Source organism: Mirounga angustirostris, unplaced genomic scaffold (assembly GCF_029215605.1).
Source record: "Mirounga angustirostris isolate CCGP_5_RB_7025 unplaced genomic scaffold, mMirAng1.0.hap1 SCAF_15, whole genome shotgun sequence".
Classification (NCBI taxonomy): domain Eukaryota; kingdom Metazoa; phylum Chordata; class Mammalia; order Carnivora; family Phocidae; genus Mirounga; species Mirounga angustirostris.
Genome location: NW_026991723.1, coordinates 1566022 through 1587528, shown reverse-complemented (window position 1 = coordinate 1587528; position 21507 = coordinate 1566022). Strand labels below are relative to the sequence as shown.

The following is a 21507-nucleotide window of genomic DNA, read 5'->3' as shown; positions in this document are numbered from 1 at the left end:
TTGGGGCGCCTGGGTGGCTCAGTCGTTAAGCGTCTGCCTTCGGCTCAGGTCATGATCCCAGGGTCCTGGGATCGAGCCCCACATCGGGCTCCCTGCTCCACGGGAAGCCTGCTTCTCCCTCTCCCACTCCCCCTGCTTGTGTTCCCTCTCTCACTGTATCTCTCTCTGTCAAGTAAATAAAATCTTTAAAAAAAAAAAAAAAGAAAAAATACTTCGTGTTGTAAGAAATCAATGTATGTAGCGATTTGCTCAGCAAACACCTGCGGTTCTGACAAACAATGTGCGCATGCTCTGCAGTCCACAGCTGTAAGTGGTGCAAGGCTCTGGGCCTAGTTTTCCCACCTCTGCATCTGGAAGGTTCTGAACCTTCTGGGAGGTGTACATGCCTTGCTTAATTAATGTAGAATACAGAGGAGCACCTACACAAATAATTCGTGGGAGATTATAGGCGAACAAGTCTCAGTTTCACTGAGCCAGGCCTCCCCAGGTCAGCCCCACATTTGGGCAGTTTACTAGTTTCTGATAATTAGGTGGTAAGGCCTGCCCTTTGTCTACACCAGCTGCTCATTCAGGGCAAAGAGCACAACTGATTTAAGATTGTGTTTCTAATGAAAATACACCACAAAAAGGGGTTAAAATTTAAAATTGCACATTCTAATTTAAGTAAAAGCCAAGAAATGGGCCCCAAAGACACAACCTCGGGTAAAACTACTGGCACAGGGGTGCCTGGGTGGCTCAGTCAGTTAAGCGTCTGACTCAATTTCAGCCCAGGTCATGATCTCAGGATCGTGAGATGGAGCCCCACGTCAGGCTTGGTGATGAGCTTGGGATCCTCTCTCTCCCTGTGCCCCTCTTGCTCTCTCTAAATAAATAAAAGCTTTTTTAAAAACCTAATGACACAAAGGTACTCTGTGGCTTGCTCCCATTTGCTTTGTGGAATCTGGCTGTTGCCTCATTGGGGTGCACCGGGAAGTCTGCGGGAAGGGATGCTGAGCAGACAGCATCCATCACGTGTCCTCCTGACCTCACTCAACACTTGCGTTGATGACTTTGGAAAAGAATTTTCTCTGATTTCACGTATGTCTCTTGGTCAGTGATTCTCCCCACCAGACTCAGGTTAGTGGTGCACAGGTTAGTTCCTAAAGCTGTCTGCTTAGGTCTGTCCATCCCACAAACCCAGCAGGAAAGCAGGAAGCCGCCACATGCATCAGCATCAATGCCCTGCTCCAAGGGCCCTGCTAAGTGCTAAGCACTGAGCGCTTTCTTTCACACAGAGATTGAGAAACCTGAAGTTCAAAAGTCACGTATGACATAAACAGGTCTTCAAATTCCCATAATACCTAAATTTGGTAAAATGTATTGTTTTTGTTCTGACGTAAGTATTTCCCCCACACACATAATCAAATGAAATACAAGTACCTGCCACATTTCTACCTTCCTTTTCACCTCCTCCTCTTCTGTGAACTCATTTAAACTTGCCAGGGCTTTGGCTGCCAGTATTCTCCTGGCTTCGACACTCAATTCAGACTGCAAAGCAGTGTGTGGAGCAAGTGCAGACAGATCTTTGCTGTCCTGGGCTCGGATGCGTCCACCGAAGAAGGGTGCTTTGGGGCTGAAGCCACAGTCCACGGGGCCACGGGGGGTGTCGGAGCAGCAACCAGCAGGAGTTCCGTCCTGACAGCGGGGCGCTTGCTGGGGAGAACAGTTTGGTTCCGTAGGGGTATCTGCAAGGTTCGGCATAACTGGTTCCCTAGGGTTGTATGAACTTGAAACACCCGAAGAGAAGGTTCTACTCCGCTGTACTTCCTTTGCAATAGTCTCCCTATGGAACACCGGTGACCCCTCATCTTTGAGTCCTTCCAGGCCTCCAAATTTAGCCTGATTCCAGAAAGAGAATGTATTTTGGACCAGCTTTTCCTTACTTGGATCCAGCTGTGGAGACTGGGGGGTGTAACAGTGGCTGATGGGCTTCTGCTGCCCGGGATGATGGCCAAGCAACACCTGGGCAGGCCCTGTCCACGGAGATCCCCCCTGCTCCAGAAGCGACTCAGCCCTCTTTAAATCTGAGTCGCTGTAGCTGAATGGTCTTTTCAGATGAGTCAGGGGCTGAAGGCACTCGACATTCCGTCTCTTCCAAAGAGGGTCAATCTCTTGCTCGCTGGAAAGAATCACATCCTGATTCTCAAAATCTGTGGGCACTGCAGTGGGGGGGTAGGAATCTGATGCGTCACTGCCCTGCCTCAGCAACTCTTTATCCAGCTGCAGGGTGATCATCTCAGAAACTGTCTTCTCAATTTCGGCAGATAGGCTGGGCACTTCTGCCACCTCTTCTGTCACTACTGGCCTGTTCTCGGCTAAGTCGAGGAGCAATTTGCAAACGAGGTGGATAATTTTGGGTACATGTTTCAGAAGTCGGGCCTCATAACCATGAAGCAGATGCCGCTGGCGAATAAGATACTGTGCTAAAGTAACAGCGTGTGCTTTGGGGTCACAGCAAGAGAATATATTGCGAAGAGGAATCAGAAACTGAGTAAACTCCCTTACACAGAGTAGTTGTCCTCGAGTTTGTATGGAATTGGGTCGCTTTGCCCGAACAAATATAATTGCTTGGTCAGCAGTCATTCTTGTTGCAAAAACTAAGTAACATGCTATTAAAACACCTAGAGGTGAAGAAGAGAAGATTGGTATGAAAAAGTTTATAACTTATTTATTTATCAGTCTTTAAGTTTTAAATTTTGAATACGTGTCAGGAAACCATATAAAGGATCATTTTAAGGACAATTATAACTTACTGACTTCTTGTACAAGTGTTTATTCACCTGTCTATATGTCACTGAGAATCCACAGTCATCTCTGTACCCTGAAAGGAAGTAAGTATGGGTGAGGGGATGAGGGAGAGAGTGTGGGTGAGGGGGATGAGGAAGTAAGAGGGGGCAAGGGGATGAGAGAGTGAGTGTAGTGAGGGGATGAGGGATAGAGTGGGGTGAGCGGGGGTGAGGGGGATGAGGGAGAGTGTGGTGAAGAGTTGAGGGAGAGAGTGTGGTGAGGGGCATGAGGGAGTGAGCACGGGTGAGGGGATGAGGGAGAGAATGTAGTGAGGGGAGGAGGGAGTGAGTGTGGTAAGGGGATGAGGCAGAAAGTATGGCGAGGGCATGAGGGAGTGAGAGGGGGTTTAGGGGAAGGTCCAAACAGTGTATGGATTGACTGGATGGAATAGTTTAAAAGCAGTTCAGAGCAGGAAGTAGAGCAGGATTTGCTTTCATCCCTGTTGAAGTTGGTCTGAAGAGGGTAAGGAGCTGAGCACAGGTCACTCCATCCCCCGCCCTGACTGCACACTTACTTCCTACTCCTGCCAACTTTGCCATCGATTGTTGCCACATTCCCAGCCTGGCATTCTTCCTTTTCGGGCTTTTTTTCTTTGGGGATTATTCACACTGACAGTTTACTTCTGGACTTTTCTCTACACTAATAGTGCTTTTCTCTAGACCAAGATATAACTTTATTCGATAAATACTTATTATTAAAGGAAACAACCTTAATGTTATAAACCTTATTATTCTTGTTAATTAATTTTAAATTAAAATGAATAACACAGTGGTGATAATCAATTAATCCAACTTTGATAGTTAACTAATATCAAGGTAAAAGGCAAATCAGAAGACATCTGTGTGATTCACCAAGTTTGTTAATCACGTTACACGTGAAAATCAGGACCTCTGCAAACTGCATGGTTCCCAGTAGGTACAGTGTCCCACAAATCTTTCTCACCAGGACATGGCACTTCAGTGTAAGTAGGAAGTATCTGCAGTGCTGTCGTGTGGAATCCCCAAGAACAGGGAGATTTTAGCTGGACCCTAAGAGCTGACGTTCTCAGGCAGAACTGAGTCCCTGCCCTGAGCACACTCCCAAGCAGGTGGGAGAACTGGAGGCAGGTACACAGGTACACTGTGGACAGTGTTGAGCTCAGGAGTCTGGCTGGACCAGATGACAATTAATATTCTAACCTTACAGTATTTATTTTTGCCCCAGTATCAGCACTGCATTGAGATCTGCTGCATTTTTAAGTAAAATCATTGATTTTTATATAGAATTTTAGGCACAGATAGACTCCCTTCACAAATAAATTCCTTCCAGCCACGAATTTAAATTTTGGCTCTGCCACTTACTCAATGTAGCAAGTTACTTAAGCTCCTCTCAAGACTCACATTGCTGCTAAAGACTTAAAGAAACAGTTTGTGTAAAGTGCTTAGAACACACCAAATAAAACAATGCTTTCTATTTTCATTGTTTTGGTTAAGGAAAATTACATTTTAAAAAGATATTATGTATTATAAATAAAGTGTTGGGGCTTTTTTCCTTTGAAAAAGAATAACCAGAATAATCATTTAGTGAGCTGTGGAAACCCATCTGTTTACTAAATATGATGAGTTTTCAGGCTTAAGTCTCTCAAAAATACTCTCACAAATAAATGATCACTGAAACCATTTAAGTTATTTCTAATTTCTTTCAGTGGCTTCTACCATTTGACTCCAAAACTTTGATAGGATTCTGAAAAATATTTATCCTCTAGAATTACGAAATATTATTCTTTACATGTTTAAATATGCTACAAGACAATAAATCCACTTCCTAGTATTTACCTGTCCGACCAAGCCCTGCATGACAATGGACAGCTACTTTTCCTTCTTGTAAGGCAAATGTCATCACCTTCACCATATCTAAGATGGTGGTGAGTGATGCTACACCATAATCCTTCCATCCAAAATTGTAGAAATAAACTGGACAATGAAAAAAAGAAAACATGAAAAAACAATTAACATCGAGGAAAAGTACTTGCGTAGCCATCTGAAGAAAGGAAGTGAATTCATGAAAAGTGTAAAGCTGTAAGGCACACGGATTGAACTGGATGCAGAGGCCTAAAATAATAGACTTTTTACATTTCCAGTAAGTTCACTGTTAACATTTCTCACAAAGCACATTCTATATTACTTAAGATATTTCCTGCTAAAACTCAGCCAGAAAGAATTAAGGTGAAACAGGATTACAAATTAATAAAGTCCCCGACCCTGGCCCAAATTACTCAGCTACAGAGGGAAAGCATGGCATCTTGTTTAAGTATGGCAATGTGTCTAAAGGACTCATAAATGGCACAAGGTGGGTACATACAGATTCTCCACCCCGTGAAGACAAAAAAAGCTAGACGCACACTTCTGAAAAACAAGTCCCCGAAGTGGCCAGGGTTGGTCCTTTCCAGTCTGGTCCTGAATGGCATGTGCTCGGCGGACTCCATCCCTAGGCTCCCAAGACTGGGGCTTCTGGGATTGTCACATAAAGACTCCCTGCGTCCCACCCAGAGGCAGAGCTCGGCAGCAGTAAGGGCATGAGTGAGTCCCGGGTTCCAATCCTGCTGCCATGTGTACACTGTGTGACCCAGGCGAGTGGGGACTCACGAAGCCTGCAGGGCCTGAGTTGAGGCAGAAACAAGGACTATGGGATGCGCAGAGCAGCAGGGCCAGTGTCCACGGTAACTAACGCGGGCATTGTTTCTACAGGGACCCTCCCAAGATCCCTCTCACAGGACAAAAGGAATCCTGTACTTTCAGCAGCACCACCCGAGAAGAATGGCCACATTATCTAGAATCAGTCAGCTCATCTTCTCCGTAGGGAGCCCACCCCCGGCAGAAAGCGGTCACTCTGTCACCCGGTAACGACGGGAGAGCTGGGCAGACAAGAGTCTGGGTGCTGTTCTTGGTAACTCGTGGAGGGGAGGTGGAAGGACTTACTGCCAGCCTCCATGAAAGCTTCCGGAAGGTACGTGAAGCCACTTTCTTGTTCCAGAGGGTTCCCACAGCTGGCATGCTCACCAGGGCGCTGCAGGTTGATGACTGTTTTTATGCCATGGCTGACAGGAGAAAAGAAAAAAGTTATTTTGAGGGCAAGTGTTTAAAAAAAATCAAGCATTTTTGGCATGAATAAACATTATTAATCACTCTCAAAAACCTCAATTTCCTAGTCGAAATAAGCTGTCCACTGCCTATCGTTTGGCTATCTGACGTCAAAAGCAATGGACAAGAACATGCGAATTGGCTTGGCAAGTGTGTCAACGACACGGCATTTACCTGTGGAACTGCTCGATGAGGCGGTACTTCTCAAGGAGCTCCGTGGACGGGCGAGCCATGGCTAGGATGTTCTCAGTGACCCTAGGATGGGAGGAGGGGCTGGTGAGATGCACAAACTTGGAACGTTCCAGCTCTAAGAACTAAGAGAACGGGATACCAGGTCCCTACTTTTCTATGATTCTAACAAATCTAGAACAATTTTCTTACACAAATTCCGGCTTCAATTCTGCATCACGATGAGGGCTCTGAGAAACCCCGAATCCCTGGAAAAAATTCCGGGATGTACGGTATTTGTGGACCCCGGCAGCGAGAGTCTAGTGGACGTTGCGGAGGAAGCTCGCTGAGCAGCAAAGGTACTTCTGCCCCTCAGTTACCTATGACGTTAAGTGGGGATAACGCCTGCCTCACGGGGTTGGCACGAGAATTCAACACAGTGTGGGAATAAAGTCTTTAGCACAAATCCTGGCATGTGATTAGGAATAAATGCTGAGTTACTGTAATTCAGCAAAACATATGGGCTTTGGAGTCATTCGGGCCTGGTCTCAAACGCTGGCTTTTCTACTTCTAGCTGGGTACTAGATTAGTCTCTCTGGACCTCAATTCCTTCATCAATAGGATGACACTAGCCACGCCTACTTTCAGGAGCTTTATGAAGATGACATAATAATTTAACAGTGTCTAGCACAGTGCTGGCCTGAGGACAAATGGACAGAGGCCCCCCAACAGACAGCTGCCCCTCCTCCGGGGTCTGGTGAAAGGTACGTCAGGCAGTCTATCGGGAGCTATGGGTCACATGAGCCTGATGAGTAACAGAGACATCAGCTGAGCAGAGCACAGTCCAGAAAGATACCATGCCTCCCTGCTGGGGCAAGCCCTGAAAATTGATGGGGGCCTCCCCCACCAAATTCAGCAGTACTTAGTATAAGACGAGGAGAGAAGTACCATGAAAGCATGGCAGGTGAAAAAGACTCAGATGTTTAGTCAACAATAAACCAAAAATACTAACGTGATCTCAAGCTGCATGATTGGATATTTACGGTCCGAGCACACCTCAGGCCTAACGCTTGCTTTCACACAACATTCTTTAGACTAGAATATGATCTGTGGGGAACGGCAATGACAATGGACCCCAACTCTATCACTACACACGTGCCAGCAAATATAAAAAAGCCCAGGCTGCAAGTTAGGTAAGCCGGTTGACGAAGTCTAATTTGGAAATGGATTCTTGCTGCAGGAAATGAATCACCACTAGAGTTCTTTGAACTGTGGATTCCTCTTATTGGGCTTCAAAGGTGATTTGTGGGGGCGCCTGGGTGGCTCAGCGGGTTAAGCGTCTGCCTTCGGTTCAGGTCACGATCTCTGGGTGCTGGGATCGAGCCCTACATTAAGCCCCACATCAGGCTCCCTGCTCAGCGGCAAGTCTGCTTCTCCTTCTCTCTCTGCTCCCCCCCTCTTGTGCTCTCTCTAATAAATAAAAAAAAAATCTTAACAAACAAAGGTGATTTGGCTTGATTATCAGAATTCATCAGAGACATCACTACATCAAAAGAGGTACACTTGACAGTTTACCGTTAATAACAAGCAGCAGAAGGATTCACTGCAGAATGAATCACATCTGCACACCATAAAGCATGCACCCGTATTCACCCTGCCTGCTGAGCCAACAACGTGCACCGCTCTCTACTGAGGCACGCGGGCGGTGTATTTGCGTGGAAGTGTGCCCTTTCATCCAGAAGACGGGAACAAAAAGAAATGAGGCTAACACGTACCTGTGTGAAACTGACAAACCATGTATGTACCTCCTGCCTTCTCAAATTTACAGCTGAGCACATTATTTCTAGCAACTTCCAATACTTAAGAGCTATCTCGTTACCACTTTTTTAAGATTTACGTACATCATTTCACTTAATTAAAAAACCCCTGTGGGGGCGCCTGGGTGGCTCAGTCAGTTAAGCGACTGCCTTCAGCTCAGGTCATGATCCTGGAGTCCCGGGATCGAGTCCCGCATCGGGCTCCCTGCTCGGCGGGGAGCCTGCTTCTCCCTCTGACCCTACCCCCTCTCATGTGCTCTCTCTCTCTCTCATTCTGTCTCAAATAAATAAATAAAAATCTTTAAAAAAAAAAACAACAAAAAACCCCTGTGGGCTGGTTTTATTATTTCCATTTTACAGAAGAAGTTCAGAACACCCATGTGAGGCAGCCAAGATCACGCGGCTCATCAAACCGCAAGGCCAGGGCGGGGGCGGGGCCCTCCGCCTTCACAGCCCCGTGCCCCCTCCTGCACGGCCACTGGCCCCGCAGACTCACTCACCACGATGAGTACACCCCGTTGATGGCTTGCTCCTGCTCGCCCCAGCGCGCTGGGCTTTCGTACTTGCAGGCTCTGCCACCACATGCCAGGGAGCAGGCCATGTGTCCGGGAATCACATGCCGTAAGCGCTCTCCGACTTTCGTGTACTTTGGTGTTGGACGTCCTGAATTTCCTAGAACACACAAGGAAGAGAGGATTCAAAATTCCACTCTCCAAATGCAACAGTAACATGAGAAACAGCTTCCATGTCACCTCAGGATTGTAGATGACGAGCCGGGGCTACATTCCCTTCATTTTGCCAGAAATAAAACGGTTTCCTTTTCATCTGAGTGCATGATCTCTTAATATAGAAAAGGCTTTCACACACAATAATCTCCACATGTCATACTGGTAATGAAGAGGAAGAAACCATAAAAGCAGATCTTTTACAAGAGAATGAATTTTTTCAAAAATTACATTTTTAATGCAAAAGCACAAAACATTCACTTTATCTCCTATTACATGTCCACTGAAGCTCTTAGCATAACAGACAGTGAAAGTACAATGTAGAATTAATTGTCAACAGTCTGAATTTAAACTCAAAGCTGTGGCAATCTTTAAGAAGGAAAAGAGCTTTACTTTTTCTCTGGAGGCTAGTTGGGTTCCTCTCGGCACAGCTGACGGAGGCCACTGCCACCATCACCTGGAGAGAGGACGAGGAGAGCGTCTGGGCGGCCGAGCCACGCCGGCCATGCTGCAGGACAGGGTCCGAGGACGAGTGCCGGCGGCCCTGGAAGAAGGAGCTGAGGAAGGGCAGGGCCGAGCACCGCCGGGGCAGGTCCTGCATGGCTGGGCTCCCAGCGGGAAAGAGCTGCGGGCGAGGGGATGACAGCTCCAGCCTGCTCCGTGGTGAAGTTTCGCTGAGCCGCCAGCCTCACTCTGCGAGATCTGACAGCCATTCGGGATAGGCTGACTTGTTTCCATAGTGACGAACAAAGAAACTACTGATTCCCACTCAGAGCTGTACAGGCAAAATCCCACATGAATGGATTGCATTTTGGACAGACTGTTCAAATAGAGGAAAGAACATGTATTTTAAATAGATTACACTAAATTGCAACTACTCTATTTTGTTTCTCATACACAGTTGAAAGATCTGCCAGCTCAAAGAATTACATCTAACACACTGTAATGAATTTAGAAAAATGTGTTTATCACACAGACCCTGCCGTTTATACACATGTTGAAAGGTTTAAATTCTGGTATTCCTCTCATAACTACTCTCTGAACAGTCTGAAAAAACTTCTCTTTCTACTCCTCCCTGGAACAGGGTGGACAAGAAGTTAACTCTAATGAAGTAAAATGTGTAGCATACCTCGTAACATCATTAAAACACCACCCAGTTCTTCAAAACCAAAAAGTCCCCTGTAATTTTCCTGACAGAACTATTTAAAAAAAAATACTTGCACAGAACACATAAAGACGTCTGCAGGGTTGATTTAATCAGAAGACACGGACTACCATACTTTTACTTTCAGAATGTGAAAACACAGATCCTGCCCATGCCTTGATCAGGTGGTTAAGTGGCCATGCCTCTCAAACACTCAAAGATGCAATTCTGTGCCTTTTGTCACTGACTGTCGGGGGGGGAACGAAGCTTTAGGAATGTCTTAGTGGAGGCATGTGGAAAAAATTCACTAAGTATCACATTCTTCTCAGGAACTGGATGAGGAGGTGGCTGCAGCTTGAGGATAAAGGACACAAAGAACACAGAAAATCTAACATTGATGTCCGCCTCCTCCCTCCTGAATGTCAGGCTCGCCCCACCCTGTCACTCTGTGTCTCCAGGTCTCTCTCTGTCTCTCCAAATGGTGTTTCAGCCACGTGCAGACAGAAACAACCTCCTGCCACAGATATGGCTCTTTTTGTTGGTTCTATTTTATTTTAATCATCAGTAATGCTGTAAGCACTTGCCTTTTAAAATGCAACCCCAACTCCCCAACTGAACAGATTTTGTCAAATAACACAGAGACAGAGAAGCTCAATTTGGTGCCCAAATTCCTACCTGAGTGCCATGCCATGTCCTTGTTCACATACAGTGATGGAAAATAAATTTTTTTTAATGTAACCAATCCAAAAAGCAAAGCTCCCACCGAGCTTTACAGGAGAGAAAGGAGTACAAGATGGCGCACCAAGGGTGAGCAGATGCCTGGCAGCCGACAGCCCTGAGGACTCAAACTCAGGGGTCCACATCTGCTATGTGCACCAGGGGTTCTGAGCAAAATGCCCAAATCGTGGCCAAATCCATCTTTGAAAGCCAGTTTTTATTTATGCCAAGTGGCTTTCCAATAGGGAAGCGTGCCTTCAGTCCCACCCCTAGGACTACACTGGCCTCTCTTCCTGCCTCTGTCTGCAGACGCGTGGACCTTCTGTGAACACATCTTCCTGCTTTTCGAAGCAGATGGCCACACCTTCCCATTTGCTCTGTGTCTCACGAGGGTCCTCACACACAAGCGGGTGCACCATAACTTATGTCCTCATTCCCTCGCTGTTGGACATTTAGGCCATAACCCATGATCTTATTTAAAAATAAGGCATTAAACATCTCAGGACCCAATCCTTTTTATATCCACATTTCTCCTTCAGCAAACTCCTAGGGATGAGATGGCTGGTGAGCAGAATTTTCAAAGCTCGTATTTTCATATAGGTGAGTCTTTACATGTTTCAACAACTACGTATGAAGACGCTGAAAGAGGTAATATTTTTTAAAACTCAACACAGGTTTTTTCTGAGGTCAGAGAGAAATACAGCATTAAAATAAAGACTGAGAAAAGCCATCTCCGAGAAGCTTTGTTTCAACCTCCCTGACCTCAGAAATCTCACATCTCCTTAATTTGTGGCCTTTGAAAACCATGTTTTTGTTCACAGAATGTTGCCGGAAAATAATCGTGAAAAAACTTTAAAGAGATTATTTTCAAATTCTTGGAATAAAAAATATTATACTTGTACCAAACTGGTCTCTCTTTCTGTATTCGTAAGAAAGCATATTTGTAGAACAACCTAAAAATCCATTAAAAAATTTAAGTTGGGATGAGTTACAGATTGCTAATGATGAGTTGTTCAGATTCTTACAAGTAACATTTCTTTTTAAAGATTTTATTTATTTATTTGACAGAGACAGAGATAGCGAGAGCAGGAACACAAGCAGCGGGAGTGGGAGAGGGAGAAGCAGGCTTCCCGCGGAGCAGGGAGCCCGATGCGGGGCTCGATCCCAGGACCCCGGGATCATGACCTGAGCGGAAGGCAGACGCTTAACGACTGAGCCACCCAGGCGCTCCTAAGTAACATTTCAATATATAAATTACCAGCAGGAAAAAAACAGAGGCCTTCTTTTTAGATAAACAGGAGCCACAATACTATTTTAATTCCTATTTCATGTGATATTGTGATATATAAAATGGAGTGTTTCAGAGAGTAATTTTGTGAAGGGCCATGCTTTCGCAGACACTTAAAAGGTAGAGTGTTTTTTCAGGAGGCCCCAGAAAGAACATCATTATCATAAGCTCCTTGTCCCTCCACCGTTATAATTTATTTGCAGGTCACAAGAATCCACACTACTGCTGTTTTCCCACTTGCCTGCTAGTAACTCATCTGGTTTTCTCTGCTGTGACAACATATTCTTCTAAATACATAAGAAGACAAATGTCAGTTTTCTATATCCCATGAACATAAACTCATGGGTGCGCTACCTCGCTACTGTTCTTACCCTTCTCCCTTCCGAATACACCGTCTCTAAAAAGAAACCAGGCTCCAAGAAAAAGCAGGAAGATAATACAGAGGATAATCCCTGTGACCAATCCTATACCCCCCAAGCTGCTGTCATCACCCGCACACAAAGGGCCCTTTGAAGCGCAAAGAACCAGGGCGCTGTGCTCCAGCCGTAACACCTTCATGGCCACTGGCCTGATTGCAGGTGGGCAATCGGACCTTCCCCAGTTCAAAATAATGTTTAACCAAGGGATTCCCTGGTCACTGCAAGGGTGAGACTGTCTACCCCTGTGGTAAGCGCAGCAAAGAAACCCGCTGAGAGGCAGCCGACCGCACGGTCCTTTTAATTCCCACACGCAGTGGTTAAGGCAGACGTAGAGCCCCAAGCACTGGTCATTTCCACTTAGACTCAAGATTTCAGAAAGGGCTGAGGACTTCCTATCTGAACAAACCACATGACAATGGGCCTGAGTGCGCAGTGGGAGCTGGAGGTCCACCTGGCCTCAGCCCTAAGTCACCAGAGGAATCACTTCCAGGAACAGCTTCTGCTTGCCACTGTTTGGGTCAGGAGTTCACTTCGTGCAAGGCCACCAACCACTCAGCTGCTGGACGGCTCAACGCGTTAGTCAGAAGCCCCTGCTCTGTAAACACTGGCTCTACTTCTTTCCTCCGAAAATTAAAACAAAGCATCTCTTTGACTTTGCAAGATCTTCAAATAGCTGAAGACAGAATTTCTCCAAAACTTCCCCTCCTTGGGCTATAGCTTCTTAATTGTCCAAGTATTCCTGCATACATCATTATCTCCACACCCCTCACCACAGTCCCCTGCTTCGGAGGGTCCTTCGTCCCCCTTCCCAGAAAAACCTCTGAAGAGTTGACAACAGTGGCCATTTGCACGTCGCCTGTCCCAGTGCCAACCCCTGTCGCGCTGGTCTCTGCCTCCATCACCCACCAACAACTGTTCTAAGGTATCCGATGGCTTCCGGATAGTTTTCGTCTTGGTGGACTGCTCAGCAGCAGGCAACACGGTTGAACAATTTGGTTTAATTTTAAAAATTTTTTGGAGAAGACTATCTTTTACTTTGAAGCAATCTCAAACTTACAGAAAAATATAATAAGGTATTTTTTCTTGAACCACCTGAGAATAAGCTGCAGACATGCTGTCCTATTACTTCAAATAATTTAGCGTATATTTCCCATAAACAAAGACATCCTCTAGATTCCCCCAAATCTACAGATTACAACTGATACATGACTAGTTGCTTCTGTCCCTCAGACCTCGCTCAAGCTTCCCTGATGATCTCAGTGCTCCTAACGGCAAATCACACCACGTCAGAACCACATTGTAGCGGCTGCCCGTGTCTCACTCATTCACTCCAGAGCAAGCTCCTCCATCCTTCCTTGACTTCTGAAGAGTGTAGGCCCGTTATTTTGCAGAATGTATCTGTTTCCCCACGAAGAGCCCTCACGGCTGAAGAACGGCGCTTAGGAAGGAAGTCTGGGTGCGGGGTGCAGCCGCCAGCAGGCCCTCTCAGCAGACAGTGAAGACACGTGTGCTGGAGACACGCACACTCCGCACGTTCGGGTCCACGTCTATCTCCATATGCACGCATACGTATACAAACTGAAAACCAAGAGTTCACCCTACACAGCAAGTCCAATCCAACACACACGGTCCCTCCGCCTCTGCTACCGTCATCTTTAACCGGGCCGCTCTGTGTGACCGATCTCCCCCTCACTGCCATTGCCCCCTCCTCGATGTGGATCCACACCCGCCCCGTGGGCTCTAACACCCCAGCCAGTCTGACGCGCTGCCCGTGTTCGGATACTCCACGTGGGGCCGCCGGCCATGCAGGAACCCTCTTCACCTCACCCGAGGCTCTGGCCCCGCCGAGTGCCCTCACAGCAGAGTGTGGCCAGCCTCGCACAGCCGTCACCCCGCACGCCGTCATCACTGCTGCCGCCCCCCACGCTGCCCGGGCTCCAGCACCACAGCCTCGCCCACCCTCTGGTGCGCACCTACTCTTCGTGGCCCTGCCAGGGGCTTGGGACTGACTTGTTCGGGAAGGGAAGGGAAAAGAAGAGGAAGAGAGAGCGCGCTCCTTTTTCCTTTTGTTAACTGTGGTAAAATACCTATGACACAAAATAGGCCATTTTAGCCACTTTCAAATGTACAGTACTACACTAGCATTAAGTACGTCCCCACTGTCCGTCTCCAGAACCTCTTCATCTTCCTAAACCCAAACTCTGTCCCCATTAAACACCAGCTCCCCATCTCCCCCGACCCAGTGCCTGGCGCCCCTCTACTTTCTGACCTTCTGGGTCCCTCACAGACGTGGACTCACGGACTGTTTGTCCTGTGTCTGGCTGATCTCACTCAGCATCGTGTCCTCACGGTCCACCCACGCTGTAGCAGGTGTCAGGCTTTCTCGGGCTGAGTCAGCTCCCACTGCATGTACGTGCCACCTCTGTGGGTTGGTTCCCACTTTTGGCTATCGTGAACACGGTGGCACTGGCTTGATCCCCGCTTTCTGTCCCATGGAACCGCTGGACCACGGAGTCATTCTTTTTTTTGTATTTTTATTTTATTGTTTTAAGATTTCATTTACTTGTCGGCGAGGGTGGAGGAGAGAGCGAGCGCACAAGCAGGGGGAGCAGCAGGCAGAGGGAGAAGCAGGCTCCCCACCGAGCAGGGAGCCCGATGCGGGACTCGATCCCAGGACCCCGATATCATGACCTGAGCCGAAACCAAGAGTCAGACCCTTAACTGACTGCGCCCCCCAGGCATCCCCAGAGTAATTCTTTTTTAATTTTTTTGAGAAACTGCCATACTGTTTTCCACAGTGGCTGCACCATAATTTACACCAGCAGCAACGTACTTGGGCTCGTTTCTCCATCGACTCGCCGACACTTGTTATTTCTGGTTTGTTTGAGAACAGCCATCCGAACGGATATGCCCGGCATCTCACTGTGGTTTTGGTCTGCATGTCTATAATGGTTAGAAGGAGCTTCTCACGTGCATATTGGACATCTGTGTGTCCTTTCAGACAAACGTCTACTCGAGTCACTTTCTGGATCAGGTTGTTTGCGTTTGCTCACTGAGTTTTAGGATTCTCTTCATACTCTGGAGCCTACTTCCTAATTAGATGGATATGTGATTTGCAAACAGTCTCTCCCATTCTGCAGACTGACTTTTCTTTCTGCTGATGGCATCTTTTGATGCGGAAAAGTTTTACATTTTGATGAAGTCTGAATTACCGACTTCTTCCTTTTGTTGCTTGTGCTTTCGCTGTCACAGTACTTGTCAGGGGCCAGACTCACGGGTCTGGCTACCCAAGGCAACAGGAGGGGTCCTTGTAGTGACGGCGCTGTCCTGTATCCTTTTTTTTTTTTAGAGAGAGAGAGGGGGAGAGTGCATGAGTGAGCAGGGGCAGAGGGAGAAAGAATTCAAGCAGGCTCAACACCCAGCACAGAGCCCGACGCGGGGCTCAATCCCACAATCTTGAGATCATGACCTGAGCCGAAACCAAGAGTCAGACCCTTAACTGACTGCGCCCCCAGGTGCCCCCAGTGCTCTCATCTTCACTGTAACAATGTCGACATCCAGGCTATGATACTGCACTACAGATCTGTAACATGTTACTACTTTTCCTTCACAAATAACTTAAAAACTTTATTTATGTACCCCCTAATTTTCCCATGATTCATTAGCCACTAATAAAAAAATACTTCCCATCCCAATGTTAACCCAATAAAGTATAACTGACTACCTTTATAGACGAGCCTCACTCTAAAAAAGTTAGATGTAAAGTTTCTTATTTTTCCAGATTTTTCCTAATTAAATATTAGCTACATTTATACAATGGGGAAAATTTCAACGACAAAGATGGTTTTAGGAAAGGTAAAACTGGGGTGCCTCAGTGGCTCAGTTGTTAAGCATCTGCCTTCGGCTCAGGTCATGATCCCAGGATCCTGGGATCGGGCCCCGCATCGGGCTCCCTCCTCTGTAGGAAGCCTGCTTCTCCCTCTCCCACTCCCCCTGTTCGTGTTCCTGCTCTCACTGTCTCTCTCTGTCAAATAAATAAATAAAATCTTTAAAAAAACCACAAAAGGTAAAACAACTCAGCGAGAGATCACACACAGCCAGTACAGCGCTCCCTGGGCAGCTGGAAACGTGTCAGGCTTTCTGGGGGTCACCGCAGTCTGGGGACGTGACTGGATGATGGGGGGGTCACTACAGTCTGGGGACGTAACTGGACGCTGGGGGGGTGCAGGGATGCTTTCTTCCGCACCCGGCGCTCCCCTGTACACTCAAGACTTGCCCGCCTCAGAAGCCCAGAGAACCGCTGGTGGGAAACCCCAGCTACGAGGTGACATTTCGACAGAAGAAGGCAGAGGGGGAAAGGTCTGTCTGACCCTTACATCGCTAGCTGGAGTCCCTTAGCAAAACACACATCACTCTACAACGTAAGCGGCAAGTAGGCACCGTTCCTGCATCGGTTTTAGACAGGCTTCCTTCTCAAACCAGGGCAGCCAACACACCGTAAGTCTGCCACACAGACGCTGTCCACAAACGGTGGCCAGCAAGCGTCCCGGTGCCCCCAGAGTCAGGCACAGCACAGAGAGAAGGAGGGGGATCTGCGAGGACCTGGAATTCGGGCGAGGTCTCAGGAGGGAGACGCTCCTTCTCCCGGCGAGAGACAGCACCCCCTGGTGACGTGGCTGGATTCCTACAAGAGCACAACGCACCGAGAGCCAGGTACTCCCTTCAGGCCCTTACATCATGTCATCCCACTTCGGGGGACAGTCCTTCAAAGTTCCCTGCACAGGAACACGAAAGTGAACAGGGCAAACCTAAAAGAGCCAGTGGGAAAATCACGCAAAGGGCACTGCCAAGAAAAGTGACTCAACATCCGGCTCTCCGCTGGCGGCAGCCGCAGGGCCTGTGGTGCCAACGTGGCAGGAAGTTGGGGTGTGCCCCGGCTCAGCACCTGTGGCAGGCAAAGGAGTGAGGGCACGTCCGGCAGCAAGAGCCCCGGGCAGCACCCCTCCTGCCTGGGCTGCCGTGTGAAAGCTCGAGACCATGGGACGGGACAGAGGAGAGAAACAGACTGGGAGGCGCAGGCGCCCCGTGCTTCTGGACACGCGTCGAAGTGTCACTCCCGAGGAAGGAGACAGGAAAGAAAGGAAAGTGTGACTCACAGGAGGCGTTTGATGAGAGGATAATGCAGGAGACAAACATTGTTTTCAACGTTCCTCCTCAAAAGACCTGCTATTCAGGATTATGAAAAGGAATTTTAACAGGTCAAAACAGGGAGGCAGAAATAAACAAAAGCCATAAACAGCAGCTGCACTTGGGATCCTGGTATGAGGCCTCGAGCCTTCTGTCATGTCTACTCACACCATTTTATTAGATGCCGCTTGGCACAAAGAGGCAAGTACATCAAAGCCCTCTCACCTTTCATGTCGGCAGCATGTGTGCTGTCATTCACCGAAGTGGAATACGGTTCTTCATTTTCAGGCAAGATTCCTGCAGGCATGGTAGTCTGCTGGGGACAAAAAAAGATTAGTTTTTGAGAGTCTGCCTATGTGATGTTCATTTATGTACACATACACACACACACAGTGGAACATTATTCAGCCATTAGAAAGAATGAAATCTTGTGTGGGAAATAAGAAACAAAGAGCAAAGGAAAAGAGAGAGAGACAAACCAAGAAACGGACTCTTAACTATAGAGAACATGCTGATGGTACCAGAGGGGAGGTGGGTGAGGGATGGGGAAACAGGTGACGGGGAATAAGGAGGGCACTTGTCATGATGAGCACCGGGTATTGTATAGAAGTTGAATCACTGTATTGTCACCTGAAACTAATATAACACTGTGTGTTAACTATACTGGAATTAAAATTTAAAACTTAATAGGGCGCCTGGGTGGCTCAGTCGTTAAACATCTGCCTTCGGCTCAGGTCGTGATCCCAGGGTCCTGGGACGGAGCCCCGCATCGGGCTCCCTGCTCAGCGAGGAGTCTGCTTCTCCCTCTCCCACTCCCCCTGCTTGTGTTCCCTCTCTCGCTGTGTCTCTCTATCAAATAAATAAAATATTTTTTTTTAAATGGCCCATCTTCAAAGAATATCATATGTATCCAAATGTGACAATAAAAGTCATCTTAAAAATAGTAAAAGCTCTCTTTCTTTGTAAATCATCTACTTTGTATGGCTTAAATACTGTATTTTTGTCAAATAACATGAATACATGCTTTTTATGAAAAAGCAATTCTTCTAACCTAGGAAAAACAGTGGAAAAATGGAACGTTTTCTTTAATGGTCTAATTACCTGAGAGTTAGTATATGCTTAGAGTTAAACTATGAATTTTCAAAGATCTGAGACATCCAATAAACATCAGTTTGGGAAACATTATTTCCAGACCCATCAAAGTCTGTGAGTTAAAACAGAAAAGCGAAAGCACCAGTGCGGGCTCTTCTCCCTTCTCCTTGCAGGTGCTCATCACCTGCTTTGATCTAAACAGTCTAGCAGCCCCAGTGCCGCTTCTTGGCAAAGTAAACAGCCCTCCTCTCGGCCCAAACACCAGTCCCCACTACTGTTCCGCTTCAGCTTCCAGCTTCCAGCGGACTCTGCAAGAGTGTTCTCTGTGTCCTAACTCCGCATAAAAACATGGATGTGTAGTCCAACGGTATATAACTGACCAATTACAGACGGCCCAACTAGGCTAAGCTGTATTGCACAGGCAGAAGTTCTGCGTTTAAACTGTGACTCTTCACTGCCAGCTATACAAACCGGTTTTCGTATAGCTTCAATGTTCTCTTCTGTAAAATGAGGATTGTATCTTTCTCAGCTTGTTGTGAGGATAAAGAACAGTTGTGTGTGTGTTTCTAGCACAATGTCTGGCATACAGGTATCCAATATATTACTGTTATTTTAATTTGCAAACCAATATCATAGTATTTTATAAGACTATAAATATTCCCTTCACTACCTAGAAAACAGTCCTGCCGGTAGTTAGTAATGGTTGACTTTCTCAAGAAGATTTATGAAACAGCAACTTCATTCACAACTGAATTCATTTCACGTGCCTGGTTGCAGAGTCAGGAGAAACAGGGTTTGAACAGTAATCCTGTCATTTCACTGTGTAATCATCTTACTTAATTTCATTTCCTGCTGCTAATGACAGATATTTTGCTCGCTCTATCCTACAATTTGCTTTCATCCCAAGATGTTCCTCAAAATGACTCAACATTTAGGATTAATCACAGGCTCACTAATTAGTACACAATACTTAAAACTCAGAACAGCTACAGACGATCACTCATACTGTTCAGAAGAGTTGTCAGGAAGTAAGAGTTTGACATAAAGAATGTTCTCCTTCATAAAAAGCCATTTCACAGAGAGACAGGCTCTGTGGTGACCTGAGGCGTTCTAAGGTCACTGCTTTCCTTCTGTCTTCAGACAAGAAGCCCGCACGTGCACTTTTGGGGACAATGGGTGGTGGCGGTGTGAGACGCGCTGGCAGGAGAGACGCGCAGCAGCACCCCTCCTGGCGTGCAGAGCACGTGTGCTCCGCGGGCATCAGGGTCAAGATGTCTGAGGTGGGACACCTGGGGAGGAGTCAACCCGCGCTCCGGCTCCTCCTGCTGCAAGAGGCCCTCTGCCCACACTAAAGACATGGGCCAAGAGCATTACTTCTACATGGCAATTGTGGTAGAATTTGAGGTTGAAAAATTGAAGTTTGTATGGGCAAAAATAGAGATCTCCAAGTATGTGAGTGAACTTATGAAAGCTACATACTTTTATGTTCACAAATAATATATATATATTTTTTAAAAGATTTTATTTATTTATTTGAGAGAGAGAGAATGAGAGAGCACATGAGAGGGGGGAGGGTCAGAGGGAGAAGCAGACTCCCTGCCGAGCAGGGAGCCCGATGCGGGACTCGATCCCGGGACTCCAGGATCATGACCTGAGCCGAAGGCAGTCGCTTAACCAACTGAGCCACCCAGGTGCCCCCACAAATAATATATTAATAATAACTAAAACACATAAGCTTACTCCACGCCAGGCACTGTTCCAAGTCCCTTACTTGTCTTAACTCATAATCCTCACCACACCACCATTTGCTGAGTACTACTATTATTCTAATTTTAAAAAACAGTGTATTTTTTTTATTTATTTTTTTATTCTTATGTTAATCCCCATACATTACATCATTAGTTCTAGATGAAGTGTTCCATGATTCATTGTTTGTGCATAACACCCAGTGCTCCATGCAGAATGTGCCCTCCTCAATACCCACCACCAGGCTAACCCATCCTCCCACCCTCCTCCCCTCTAGAACCCTCAGTTTGTTTTTCAGAGTCCATCGTCTCTCATGGTTCGTCCACCCCTCCGATTTCCCCCGCTTCATTCTTCCCCTCCCGCTACCTTCCTCTTCTTTTTTTTTTCTTAACATATATTGCATTATTTAAAACAGTGTATTTTTAGAGCAGTTTTAGGTTCATAGCAAAACTAAGTGGAAGGTATAGAGAATTCCTCTGTACCCTTTGTCCCACCCCAACATGCACGGCCTCCCTCACTATCAACACCCCCACCCGATAGCACATTTGTTACAGCTGATGAGCCCACATGGACACATCATCATCACCCTGAGTCCACAGTTTACCTTAGGCATCACTCTTGGTGCTGGATACTCTGTGGATTTGGATAAATGAATAAGGACATGTATCTGCCATTACAGGACCACACAAGAGAATTTTTGCTGCCCAGTCATCTCCTTCTCTGCCCCACCCCAACAACTCCTGATCTGTTCACTGTCTCCACAGATTTGCCTTTTCCAGAATGTCATATAATTGGAATCACAGTATGTCACCTTTTCCGATTAGCGTCTTTCACTTAGTGATAATGCATTTACGGTTTCTACACATCTTCATGGCCTGGCAGTCCGTTTCTTCTTAGTGCTGGATAATATTCCTTTATCTTGATGAATCACAATTTATTCAGTCACCTGCTGAAAGACATTTAACTTGCTTCCAAGGCTTGGCAGTTATGAATGAAGCGGTTGTATGCATTCATGTGCAGGTATTTGTGTGCACATAGGTTTTTCCGCTCCTACAGGAACACCAACGAGCATGACTGCTGGACCATATGGGAAAAACGTGTTTAGTTTCATCTATTATTCCCATTTTACAGATTAGAAAATGAAGGCAAAGAGAAGTCAAATAATTTGCCTACAGTCACACAGCTATTAAATAGTGGCGCTGGGATTTGAACTCACACCTTTCACTCCAGAATTTGTGCTCTTCACCACCACACATACA

The 21507-nt window shown here is 46.7% G+C and overlaps 1 protein-coding gene across 12 annotated transcripts in view; it reads right to left on the bottom strand.

Moving 5' to 3' along the window:
• The window catches only part of PTPDC1 (protein tyrosine phosphatase domain containing 1), a 75784-nt gene that overhangs the window by 29853 nt on the left and 24424 nt on the right, over window positions 1-21507 (bottom strand). For 8 of the 12 annotated variants that reach the window (XR_010407825.1, XM_064579833.1, XM_064579834.1 and 5 more), the window contains exons 3-9: window positions 21060-21194; window positions 17636-17723; window positions 8431-8602; window positions 6120-6200; window positions 5784-5902; window positions 4641-4778; window positions 1420-2660 (exon numbers count right to left, since the gene is read on the bottom strand). Coding sequence is in view for 11 of the 12 variants with exons in the window: in XM_064579833.1 (XP_064435903.1) it covers window positions 1420-2660; window positions 4641-4778; window positions 5784-5902; window positions 6120-6200; window positions 8431-8602; window positions 17636-17717 (1833 nt within the window). In the remaining variant the exon portion in view is untranslated. Of the gene's footprint in view, window positions 1-1419; window positions 2661-4640; window positions 4779-5783; window positions 5903-6119; window positions 6201-8430; window positions 8603-17635; window positions 17727-21059; window positions 21198-21507 lie in introns of all 12 variants that reach the window. The other 4 variants (XM_064579827.1, XM_064579826.1, XM_064579828.1 and 1 more) reach the window with 4 other exon arrangements.